Source organism: Pongo pygmaeus, chromosome 1 (genome assembly GCF_028885625.2).
Source record: "Pongo pygmaeus isolate AG05252 chromosome 1, NHGRI_mPonPyg2-v2.0_pri, whole genome shotgun sequence".
Classification (NCBI taxonomy): Eukaryota; Metazoa; Chordata; class Mammalia; order Primates; family Hominidae; genus Pongo; species Pongo pygmaeus.
This window is the reverse complement of record NC_072373.2, coordinates 163,276,659-163,289,382: the sequence shown is the minus strand read 5'-3', so window position 1 is coordinate 163,289,382 and position 12,724 is coordinate 163,276,659. Positions and strand designations below refer to the sequence as shown.

Here is a 12,724-nt window from a genome sequence, read left to right as displayed (position 1 = left end):
CAATAGCCGAGAGGTAGAAGCAACCCAAGTACCCATCAACCAAAGGCTGGATAAACAAAATGGTACACCTACAATGGAATATTATCCAGACTTAAGGAAGGAAGGAAATTCTGACATATGTTACACAACATGGAATAATGTGAAGGGCATTATGCTATGTGAAATAAGCCAGCCACAAAAAGACAAATATGGTACGATTCCACTTATATAAAATACCTAGAGTAGTCAAATTCATAGAAACGTAAAGAACGGTGGTTATTGATGACTGAGGTGAGGGGAAAATGGTGAGTTTCTGTTTAATGGGTATGGAGTTTTAATTTTGCAAGGAAATGTTCTGGAGATTGGTTGAACAACTGAATATATGTAACACTACTAAACTGTATGCTTAAAAATGTCTAAGATGGTATATTTTATGTGTATTTTACCACAATCTTTTTCTTTAAAAAAGGTTTAATATGCTTCTCCCTCTGACACAACTTAATGTGCTTCCACCTCTGCTGAGTCTGCTTGTACCAAAATGCCTCTACTTGATGAGTAAAGCTACTCAGAAGCTTGGAAACCTGATAATGCAGTTGAAATACCCTGAAAACAGAAAGATTAGCACTTCTTTCCTTCTAATTTACCACAAGTATGCCACAAGACACTGGATATTCAGTCATACGTACTATTCATAAAAGCAATTGTATATAAAACAGTATTTTCTACATACGGAGTCTCAACTAACAGGATGCCAACCTCTAAAATATGGGCAGACTTCTGGCTCTGGATTAGTCTCTGTATGCAGTTACAAAGGAATTTTAATACTTGTTTTCAGGAAAAAGTATTTATTTTACACCATTACAAAAATATTTAGGCACATAATTTTCATGTTTATGTCACCTGATTTACAGATCTCAATTCCTCAGTACCTTTTAACACTAAAAATGGTCATTTGGTAAATAGACTCTAAAATGAAAAAATACTGTGAGAAGCTAACACCTGTAGACAAAAATCAGTTGATCATCAGCATGAGAAAGAAAACATTTGTGAAAAAAATAATCTCTAAAAACATTTTTGTGAGACAATAAATCTAACCAGTAGATTTCTTTTTAAAAAGTATTTTCAAAGAACAAAGCTTTAAAAAAAAAACAAAACTACAACACTGTAAACTATATCCTCATACCATGAAGCAGCATCCTGAAAGTAAGACCTAGAAGACTGGCTTAGAAAACAGTAATGGTGCCAGGGACTCACAATATATGACAACTGAGACAGGCCTGCAAGCAGGGGCAGCATGGGGTCAAGTGCTTTCAATTCAGAGAGGGGAAAAGGAACGCTGGCCTTTCCAGGAGCCATCTTAAGGTAAAAAACTGAGAAAGATTTAACTGAATTGCCATTCTAAAATGTAATTATCTTTCTTTAAGATAGAAAATAATTTTCCTGGCCGGACATGTGGCACACACCTGTAATCCCAGCACTTTGGGAGGCTGAGACAGAAGAGTTACTTGAGGCCAGGAGTTTGAGACCAGTCTGGCAACACAGTGAGACCCTGTCTTTACCAGAAAAAAAAAAAAAAAAAAAGGAAGAAATGAGCCAGGCGTAATGGCACATGCCTATAGTCGTAGCTACTTAGCAGGCTAAGGCAGGAGGATCACTTGAGCCTAGGAGTTTGAGACTGTGGTGAGCTGCTATGATTACGCCATTACACTCCAGCCTGGCTGGCGACAGAGCAAGACCTTGTTTATTTAAAAAAAAAAAAAAAAAAAAAAAAACGAGGGGGAGGAGGGGGAAGAAAATAATTTTCCTTTATTAAAATGTACCGTCACAATATAAAAGCAATTTTGTTCTTTTTTAAAAATAGGTAGAATCACTTGCATCATGTAATGGCCATAATTGTGTCCAGCAGATATTTTTAAAAAAGAAGAGACAGTGAACAGAAACTGCTACCTAAGGATTCTAGAGGCAATGAGACACAGGGTCCTGTTTTTCAGGATATACCATACTGCCCAAACCTCTAGCATTTACAGAGCATAAATTAAGAATCTTGTTTTGCCTTGAGTCTCACCATGAAATAATGACACGGTAGCCACATTTGCTGAGTGCCTAATATGTACCAGGCATTGTGCTAAGTAGTTTCATATCCATGTCTCATTTATTCTGAACTTTTTTCCTCAGGGAGAGAAAAATCAATTACAGTCCTGTTTATAGGAAAAACCAAACTTACAGTTTTGGGAAAGCAAGAACATGTACAGTAGAGGAGAAGGCCTCAAGCTACTTACAGAATTCTAAGAGCTGTGTTGCTATCTCAGAGCTAGAAGATTAATATGAGTTACAAAAGTCCTCTCAGATTAAAAAAATGCTTTAGCTCTGTGGGATGCCCCTAAAATCAGTGATACTCATAACTATGCAGGCAGCTCTTGGTTACAAAATCAGGGACTCCTTTCATCTGTCTCCTTTCTCCCACTCAGGGTCCAGGTTACCATATCTGGTTAAAGAATTACACACTCCTTGAAAGCAAGAACCATGTCTTGTTTATCTTTTTTCCAGAGCTTAGCAAAATGCTTGGCATACAACAGCTGCTCACTAAATTTTTGCTCACTGAACGAGGCTATAAAGTAAGGCAGGCCCAAAGTCCTGGGGTGCCATTTCAAACCAATTCAATGTGAAACTCCACTGTTTCTCTGTGAGGATCCTGCACCAGCTGTACTGACCAAAACCCTCCATGGATTCTTGATAAAACAGGACTACCAAAAGCGTATAAATGCACTTTTTTAAAAAAAAACTAGGTGCAAACTGGAGCCTATAAATGATTGACTCATAAAGTCCACAGCCACATGGGGCAATTAAAACTCAACGGGACATGTTGGCAATGTGTAGCCTGGCCAACTAGGGTTATTCCAATCCATTTAGCCTTGACTAGAAGCAGATTGGCCAAAGAGGGTCTCACTTACATTGAACAGGAGCCACTAGTCATAGAATTTGTCTTTTGGAATACCACAGCTCATCTGTCTCAGTGGGCAAATTTAGGATTTAACTCTATATTGCCTCTTTTTCTCCCAGGAGGCAGTTAACAGGACAAAGAATTTCTGCCTAGTAAATATCAAACATGGGGCAAAAACCAGACTTTCTGGGAGGTGCCACAGTACCAGGTAAATCACCAGTATATTATAACAGGCCTGCAATAATCAAAACACAAAATCCAAAAGACTATTCAGTCTCCAGCTTGTTCACCCTGCTCCATCCTGCAATGCTGGTTAGCAGCTGAAGGAGGCATCCAGGAAGCAGAACACAGACAGGGCAGAAGTTGCTGTACTGCTCTGGTCAGCCAGAAGTTTCAGCATAAGCCAGGGCTCCCAAGGCACAGAAGCCTGTCAGGTGCATTTAGTGAAGCTGTAGCTACACAATGTTCTCAAATACTCCTGAAGAGGTGACAGATCTCCTAGGGAACCTGACCCCCAAAAGGCAGTTCAACTCCTGGTGGGGCTCTAGCCCAACACCTGTTAAAGACACCCAAAAGCCTTTCATGAAGAAATATTCTACAACAAAAATTATTCAAACATCCCTCCTTCATGTTGCTGACAGAAGGAACAGAATCACTAAAAATAGCTCTCACTATGCCCTTTCACTGTACCTAAGCAAAACCAGGAAGTGTTGGCAACATTTACAGCCAGAAGTGCATTAACAACTAAAGTCAGCCTGGAAGTGGGATAAGGGTTCCAGGACAGGGTAACCTGTCACTCTTCCTGATTTGCAAAGTATGCTCCTCTCTGACACCAAATTCAATCAACTGCTTGCTTTTTTGAAAGTGCTCAAGTGAACTCAGGATCTGTTTCCCTACTCCCTCAGAGGGGAAGGGCGGTTAATTAAATGGCAGCATAGTTCAATAAAAAGGAAATGGGTTTGATGTATTAGCAAGTCATCTTTCTCTGAGTTTTGTTTTCTCATTGGTAAAATAGGGAGAGTAAGACGCATATGACACAAGATAATATCCTTTACTCCCAGTGGAATTTTCTCAGGTCAGAAGATGCTAGAAAAAAGTGAGTCTAAGGCTCTTAATGAAGCTTGTAACTTGGGAGTTGGCTGCAGGGATAATTCTAGGGACATAGCACCACCAGCCAAGCTTTAGTAAAGACAAACCAAAAGAGAAAGACAGGAATATGAAAATGATCTCAATATAAATTTGCAAATCAAAAAAAAAAAAAATCAAAACCCTAACTGTTTAGGTCAACAGAGTTCAGTGGATTCCAAACCCAATGAAATAGACACTGGTGTGTGCATTAGTGCAAAGGTACCAAATCTCTTGCACACTGGCTGCACAACTGGCCTAAGCAAACACACTAATCCTCAAAGTCAATGGATATCTCTGAGTCAAGTCATACGATTATGTTTGAGTTAACACCTCCACCCTCCAGATTACCCCAAGAGGCAATTTAGGCAGTGCCCATTCACAGCTGCTCTCCCAAAATGCAGCACTGGTTTTGAGAGAAGTTGGCAAGCTCAGTAGGTGAGCCAAGGGGCATATGATGTAGGTGAGAATGTTGAAAGGAGGGAAGTTTGCTCATTGCTCATGCCATTTAAGAAGGAAGATGATAGTTCTAACACTGACACTGCCAGACAAAAACCAACCATTGACAATACAAAGACATCTAACCAGCCTTTCCCCTCAAACCAATAAATTCAGAAATGTGGGATCTCATCATATTCATCTAAAGAGCAACCAAACCCAAAGGAAGGAGGCAAGGGAAAACAGACTTGCCTGTCTGCAATTTTCACTTAGAGAGGGAGTCAATGCTGAGCTGCACTGGTTTACAAAACACAGCTCTTTACTTGTACCTCATCTCACATTGCAGCATTTGGATTCACACTATTGCTGGATAGGTAGGGCAGGTGTTTTTAATCCAATTTACAGATTTGAGGCTTTTGAGTGCTGAAACAACTTACTTCTAGTGACATCTTCTGAATGGATTAACAGAGCTAAATTCTCAACCTTACCTCAGTCACTATGGCAGGAGTGAGATGTTTCAACTACCTCTGCAAACACCTCTGTATCTCCAGCATTTAGCACAATGCCTGGCACATATACTTAAAACATTTTAGTTGAATCAATAAATCAAATAGATGAAAAATTAGTAAAAGGCCTACTTTCTCACCCCCTTCATTATCCCCATTCTACACAACAAAAAAAGAACGTTTTCAAGGAATGCACTCTGCTCATCCTATGAAAATCAGGGAAGCCAACATAGCAATACACTTCAAACCCCACATATTTTTATAGTGCCAAAGTTGTTTTCCTTGGCAAATGGAATGATGATATGATGAAGACAATGCAATCATAAGAAATAAGATTCAGAGAAGAGAAATTTCACATATTCGTCTGCATTTCCAGCAGAGGAAAGGCTAAACTGCCTCCAGATGCAGCAACAATTTGAATGATGAAGCTCCAGTTGGCAAACATTATATATGCAGCTCTCAGGGACACCTGGATATCAAATTATGAAATAAAATACTTTCAAAACACTGATGTTTCACTGTCGGCATAGAAAAAAATTAAATTAAAAAGCCCAGTACATTTTCCAGTCTGATATAAATTAATTCAAACAACGTATTTAAAATAGAGTCAATTATAAGTTTCTCTCTTCATAAAATTTTAAAAGGCAGCAATCAATCCTCAGATTGTACAAGTGCAAAGGAATGGTTATTTCCTCCATAATCAAGACACCTCAGTGTCTGTGTAGGAACTGCCAGTGTTCTGAGTTGATTAAAAACTTAGGCCTACGTATCAGATGAAGCAATCCTCCGGTCACACTGCTCCTTTCCCCTTAATATCCAGCTTGTTATTAGCCTCTGACTGTTTGCTCAGCTGCTCTTCAGTGAAAGTGATATAGGAATACACCAGGCTCCCAGCAATGCTGCAAAACAGAAAGTCACTATCAGAGATGGAGGAAGGGAAGGTTTTAGTGTAAACACTCTACTCGGTAAAAAAACTTAACGCCAAAAAATTAGATGAAGGGTAAAGTTTCACAGTGGGGAAATTCATACAACGAAGTACTATGCATCTATTAAAATGGTATAAAATACAAACAGGCATTGACACATTAAATTTTATAAGACGGCTTAAATTTTTATGAGAAAATATATCATAAAACATCAAGCATTGTCTAATCCCATTTTATTTAAATGAACATGAATATGTACATCAGTATGCACTGGAATAGACAAAAGTCTGTAAGGAACACACCAAGAATATTAACAGTGGTTGCAGCTGGATGCTGACAATACAGGTAAATTTTTACTTGTATTTTTTTTACATTTTGAAAAATAGGCGTTAATAGGAAACATCCCAAATTAGTTAAATATGCAGACCCTAGGAGATTCAACAGAGCTGATTTTTCTCTGACTAAAAGCAAGTTCACAGTGGGGAACTTATCATCTGGGCCGTCAGCCTATGACAGGTGGTTGCTGGTACCCCTCACTTATCCATCGCACCTACCACCAGGAAGGATCCCTCTTTGGTGACAATGATTACTTGGTCCATTCTCTGTGGGGACCTGAAACTCACCTAGGATACACAGCCTCCTACCCAATTCACTAAGTGGAAAGTAGGCTGGAGGAGCTCACAGATCCGACCACTCCTGCCCTGCCCTCCCTGGCTCTTCCACTGAGACTGCCACCCAGGACTCCCTTGGATTCCAGCCAGCTGGATGCCTGACCTGGGCTCCAATTCTTCTGCCCTGGTTTTGGCCCTCATCTTCTGCCTGACCACTTGACTCATGAACTTGCTGCTTATTTGAAATCAATTCTGTTCTCCTCTGGGCTCTGACATCAGCCCCAGACCAGCTGCAGAAGGGTGAGAGATGCCTAGCTCTTGTTCCCACTAGGAAGAAAGCGGGATCAGGCACTGGCGCTTGTTCTTTACTGCACACGCTCGCATAATACTAGCCATTCTCTGAGACTCCAATCAATCCAAAATAAAGCCTTTTCCAGTTTAACCTTCCCAACCAGATTCTTCCTTTTCCTCATCTGCACCTCACGGCACTTAAGAGCAATCAAATTATTAAAGTCTACCTGTCAAGCATTTTATATACATTTCCTGTTTTTGCAATATTTCTGCAAGGTACACTATCCCTCCAAGGTGTCCATTTTATAGATGAGGAAAGTCCCAGAGTCATAAGATAAATTGCTCAGGGTCACAAAGCATCCTAATGATGGACCAGAATAAAACCTAGGTCAGTCTTTCTCCACTCCAACTGCTGCCTCCCTTATGACCCTTGTGCCACTGAATATTAGTTATCCATCCTCACTTTGTCCTTATCATCTTGTTAATTTCCCATGGCCTTAATTCTTTTAGCTGTACAGAGTCTCTTGCAATTGGCCTGGCACTTCTTAGCAACACAATAAGTAACTGCTGAACTGAGTATCCCCTATCACCCCACTTGAGGAAAGGGGGCCTCATGAACCCAATTCTTACACTTTTTTTTGTCTTTTTCCCCCCTTTCTGTGGAAAATGGGGTCTCGCTATATTGCCCAGGCAGGTCGTGAACTCCTGGGCTCAAGCTATCCTCCTGCCTCTACCTCCCTAAGAGCTAGGATTACAGGTGTGAGCCACCACGCCTAGCATGAACCCAATTCTTATGCCAATGTTCAGAGAGCTTCATCTTTTCCTTCATCTAGCAGCTTTTTCCCATTTAATTTTTTCTGGAATTTGATATGACTCTCCTAGAAACTTTTCTGGTTTTTCTAGTCCCTCAAGTAGATTACTTCCCTGCTAGCTGGCCTGGACCCAAGAAGATGGCTTACTGAAGTCTTTTTTGACTGAAGCTAAAAGTTCTTTAAGGTTCACATGTACATCCATCCACATGACAGTCAATTTCCCTTTGCCTCCAAACCCACCCCAAAACAAAGTAGAAGGGCTACCTCTCCTTTCTTTCATCCTACCTTCCTCTAGCTTCCCCTTCCCACAACAACCTAAAAAATAAAAATGCTTTCTTATTTTTCCTGTTAAGATGATCTTTGATGTTCATATTAACCCTATTTAAACTGAATAGGAATACTGGGGAAGCACAGGGTAGAAGAAGACAAAGAATGTCCTGGAATTTATTCCAGGTTTAGCCCTAATGATAATTCCAGACCCTATATTCCCGGCATAGTCAGTGTATTGAAAAAACATTGACTCTACAGTTAGGTCTTGGTTCAAATCCTGAATGTACTATAGGTTGAGTATCTCTTATCTACAATGCTTGGGACCAGAAGTGTTTCCAATGTCAAATTTTGGAATATCTGCATTATACTTACCAGCCGAGCATCCAAATCCCAAATCTGAAATGTTCCAAAGAGCATTTCCTTTGAGCGTCCTGTTAGCATTCAAAAATTCCAGATTTTGGAGCATTTTGGATCATAGATGTTCAATCTACACTAGCTATGTGACCCTGGGCAAATTAATTAATCCACTTCTGTATTCATCAAGTAAGAATAATGTTATCTATCTAAGCTTGTCTGAGGATTAAATGAGATTACACGGATAATCTTCTCTTCATTCTCTTCTCCCCTACCTTCCCTGTCAGCCCTGACACTGACAGACCAGAGGGGAGATGTACTGCTAACAAAAGGTAAGGTACTATAATTTATAAACGTCTTACTCCATTTGGGTTGCTATAACAAAATACCACAAATGGTGGCTTATAAACAACAGAAATTTATTTCTCACAGTCCTAGAGGCTGGGGAGTCTAAGATCAAGGCAGGTTCAATGTCTAGAGAGGGCTCTCTTTCTGGTTCACAGACAGTATCTTCTCATCATGCTCTGGGATCTCTTACATAAGGGCACTAATCTCATTCATGAGGATGCCAACTCCATGACCTAATCACCTCCCAAAGCCCTACCTCCTAATACCATCACTTTGGGAGTTCAGAGTTCAACAAACTGGGGGAACACAAACATTCAGACCATACAGCAAGGAAATGTAACATTATGAAAGAGGGGGCACACTATTGCCACATGGTTGTAACTTGAGGCAACAATAAAATATTTTTAATTTCATCTTTATTACTGACTCGATCATTATCAAATATAGATTTACAGAAAGGGCAATTCATGAACCACCTGAAGAGAACTGAATATTCATCAACGAGCATACTATGTGTTACGCAGTGATGAGTAAACGCTTTGGAAAGGAACTATAATTTGCTCTCTAGCAGCCTTGGGGAAGGGGAAAACTAGAAGGAAGGGAAAGGGAAAATGAGGAAAAGCCCAGATTTGAAGGAGAGAGGGGTTATATCTGAATTTTTATACATCACTACCAAATGATTCTAAATCAGGATCTTCTACTACTTCAAACAGAGACCCTTTAACTAATCTATTGGCCCCCATAAATATTCACATTAAAGTTGATACCTTCTAGTACTATTAAATTGGTGTTAATACATTAGATCATCCTAAATATTCATTTTTCAAAAGCAGAATCCCTGGTATTAGTACTGGTCAACAAGATTTTTCTTTTAAAAAGTTAAAACATGCATATTGAAAATAAGGTGGAATCATTATGCAAGCCTAAGTTTATGCCTTTTAAAAAATTTTCAAGCAATTTTCCATCTGTCTAATCTTCAAACAACAGCACTACCAACTCTTTTATTTTGTTGGGACGGAGTCTCACTCTGTTGCCAGGCTGGAGTGCAGTGGCGCAATCTCGGCTCACTGCAACCTCCACCTCCTGGGTTCAAGCGATCCTCCTGCCTCAGCCTCCTGAGTAGCTGGGACTACAGGTGCCTGCCACCACATCCAGCTAATTTTTGTATTTTTAGTAGAGACGGGGTATCACCATGTTGGCCAGGGTGGTCTCGATCTCTTGACCTTGTGATCTGCCCGCCTCAGCCTCCCAAAGTGGCACTACCAACTCTTAACTCACAGAGACTTCTGTGGCAGACACAGCTGGGAGACAACCAGAAGAAAAAGACAAAGCTACAGTTCCTGAGACAGGAGCCTTGTTAGAATACTTCAGATCTGACTGGAATGTGCCGAACTGCTTCCTAATCGATTGAATCTACTAAATCTACTTCATCTGCTCTGATCCACTTTTGATCTTCAAAAGCAAGGCAAACAGTCTACTTCTCCTAAACCTACAGTCATGGACATATTCATTAGCCCCTGACAATGAGATATCTATTCCAAAAATATACACTAAAAATCTTTCAATATAGCAACCCCGTGGCCAGGGAACAACAGTCCTAACGTCCACCACCACGCCCAGGTAATTTTGTCATTTTTTTTGTAGAGACGGGGTTTCACAATGTTGCCCAGACTAGTCTCAAACTCCTGGACTCAAGCAATCTGTCCACCTCAGCCTCCCAAACTGTTGGGATTATAGGTATAAGCCACTATGCCTGACCTCTCCCTGCTTCTTAAAAAGCATTATGTAGAGACATTAAATATGTAGCATATAGAAGGCACTCCACATATGTTTAATAATGAATAAATGTTCCATTAATTTAATAGCCTAACTTTATTGTGACACTATTTGAATATCCGATTCCGATTTTGCAATTTAATTAAATATTTTTACTTACCTGATATTTAAACCAATGAAGTTTGTCCACGTGAAAATATAATCTCCACCAAAGACCATTCCAATATAAGTTATTAATATATTCTAAAAATAAAAATAGTAATATACTGTTACATAGGTTTAACTGAGCTTCTTAAATATATATAAAACTCATCCAAATATCTGTCCTTAAAATACAAAAACAAATAAAAGACAAACAACGAAAACCCACCAACCCTAATAAGAGTATAGTATAAGGAAGAACACTATTAAGGAATCAGTGACATTAGCCTCTTCCCAATCGATTTCTCCAGAAGATAAACGCTTTTGCCAATACTGAAGAATACTACCAACAGAATGGGAGAAAATATTCACAAACTATGCATTGGACAAAGGTCTAATATCCAGAATTGATAAGCAACCTAATTCAACAAACACAACCCCATTAAAAGATGGGCAAAGGACATGAACAGATATTTCTCAAAAGAAAACATACATGCAGCAAACAAATATATGAAAAAAGGCTCATCACCAATCATCAGAGAAATACAAATCATAACCACAATGTGATACCATCTCATACCAGTCAGAATGTCTATTATTAAAATGTCAAAAAGCAACAGATGTTGGCGAGGTTGGGGAGAAAAAGGAATGCTTATTTATACACTGTTGGGGGGAATGTAAATTTAGTTCAGCCACTGTGGAAAGCAGTGTGGACATTTGTCAAAGAACTTAAAACAAATACCATTTGACCCAGTAATCCCACTAACTGGGTTATATCCCCAAAGGAAAATAAATTGTTCTACCAAAGAGACACATGTACTCTTAGGTTCACTGCAGCATGATTCCCAATAGCAAAGACATGCAATCAACCAAGATGCCCATTAATGATGGACTGGATTAAGAAAATGTGGTACATATACATCATGGAATACAATGCAGCCATAAAAAAGAAAGAAATCATGTCCTTTGCAGCAACATGGATGCAGCAGGAGGCCATTATCCTAAGCAAACTAACGCAGGAACAGAAAACCAAACACCACCTGCTCTCACTTGAAAGTGGGAGCTAAACACTGAATATACATGGATACAAAGATGGGAGCAATAGACACTGGGGGCTGCTTGAGGTAGGAGGGTAAAAGGAGGGTGTGAGTTGGATGACCACCTGTTGAGTACTATGCTCACTACCTAGGTGACAGGATCGTTTGTATACCAGGCCTCAGTGACACACAATTTACCCACATAACAAACCTGCACATGCACCCCCAGAACCTAAAATATCTTTGCTTCTTCTTCTAAAATGGAAAAAAGGGAATGGTGGGGACTTTACCAATATAATGACTGTTTTTAGAGGAATCTTCCTTGGTATCTTAAGAAAACACATGGGAAGTCATCTCAAGATATTATACCTAAAATCACTTCTGACACTCCCAGGTGCAAACATCTTCTGGCTCCCTTTTAATTATCCTAAGACCATAAAAACAAAAAATAAGTTTCTAAAATTTAAACTAGAGGCTGAATATCCCTTATCAGGGTCCCAAATACTTGGGACCTGAAATATTTCAGATTTCATATTTTGTAATGTTTCCATTACACTTACCAGTTGAATATCTCAAATTCAAAAATCCAAATGCCTCAATGATTATTTCCCTTGAATATCATGTTGGCATTCAAAGAGTTTTAGATTTTGGAGCAAGCATTTTGGATTTCAGATTTAGGGTTGCAAGAAATCAAAAAATTTTACTCCCAAATATATTTCTTTAACATACAGTAATTAAGATAGCAGTCAGAAAGCCAGCAAACAGAAGTAGCTCTGCAAAGCTGTCTTTTGTGAGGGAAATTTACATTTGTAGAAAAATCTACACTGACTGCAGCCAGGCCTCCCCTTGTCCAGATCTAGGACACATTAACTGAGAGTCTGACACCTTTCAAGGTCTAAAAAAGCATTTATCATCTATTCTCTCCAAGGGCTGCTACCTGTGAGGTTTCAACTGTATAACAAGACCACTTTTGCTAGCCAAGCCTCCTCTTCTCTCCCTCCTATAACCTATTTTGCCCAATCTAAGCCCCCATTCTTTCTGTAACTTCAAGATAGTATATAAGCTTCTACACTCCACTGGGGGTTTAGGTAGTCACTCTGCAATATTCTCCATATACACATTAATAAATTAGATACTTTTTCTTTTACTAGTTTGTCTTTTGTGAGCTG

General features: G+C 39.4%; 1 protein-coding gene across 3 annotated transcripts in view; it reads right to left on the bottom strand.

Moving 5' to 3' along the window:
* Window positions 1-807: 807 nt before the first annotated feature.
* The window catches only part of SLC35D1 (solute carrier family 35 member D1), a 55,299-nt gene continuing 43,382 nt past the window's right edge, over window positions 808-12,724 (bottom strand). Inside the window, exons 11-13 of one of the 3 annotated variants that reach the window (XM_054483760.2) lie at window positions 10,538-10,620; window positions 5,756-5,888; window positions 808-5,458 (exon numbers count right to left, since the gene is read on the bottom strand). In XM_054483760.2, the coding sequence (XP_054339735.1) occupies window positions 5,780-5,888; window positions 10,538-10,620 (192 nt within the window). In that variant the 3' untranslated portion in view covers window positions 808-5,458; window positions 5,756-5,779. Of the gene's footprint in view, window positions 5,889-10,537; window positions 10,621-10,753; window positions 11,983-12,724 lie in introns of those variants that run through there. The other 2 variants (XM_054483755.2, XM_063654389.1) reach the window with 2 other exon arrangements.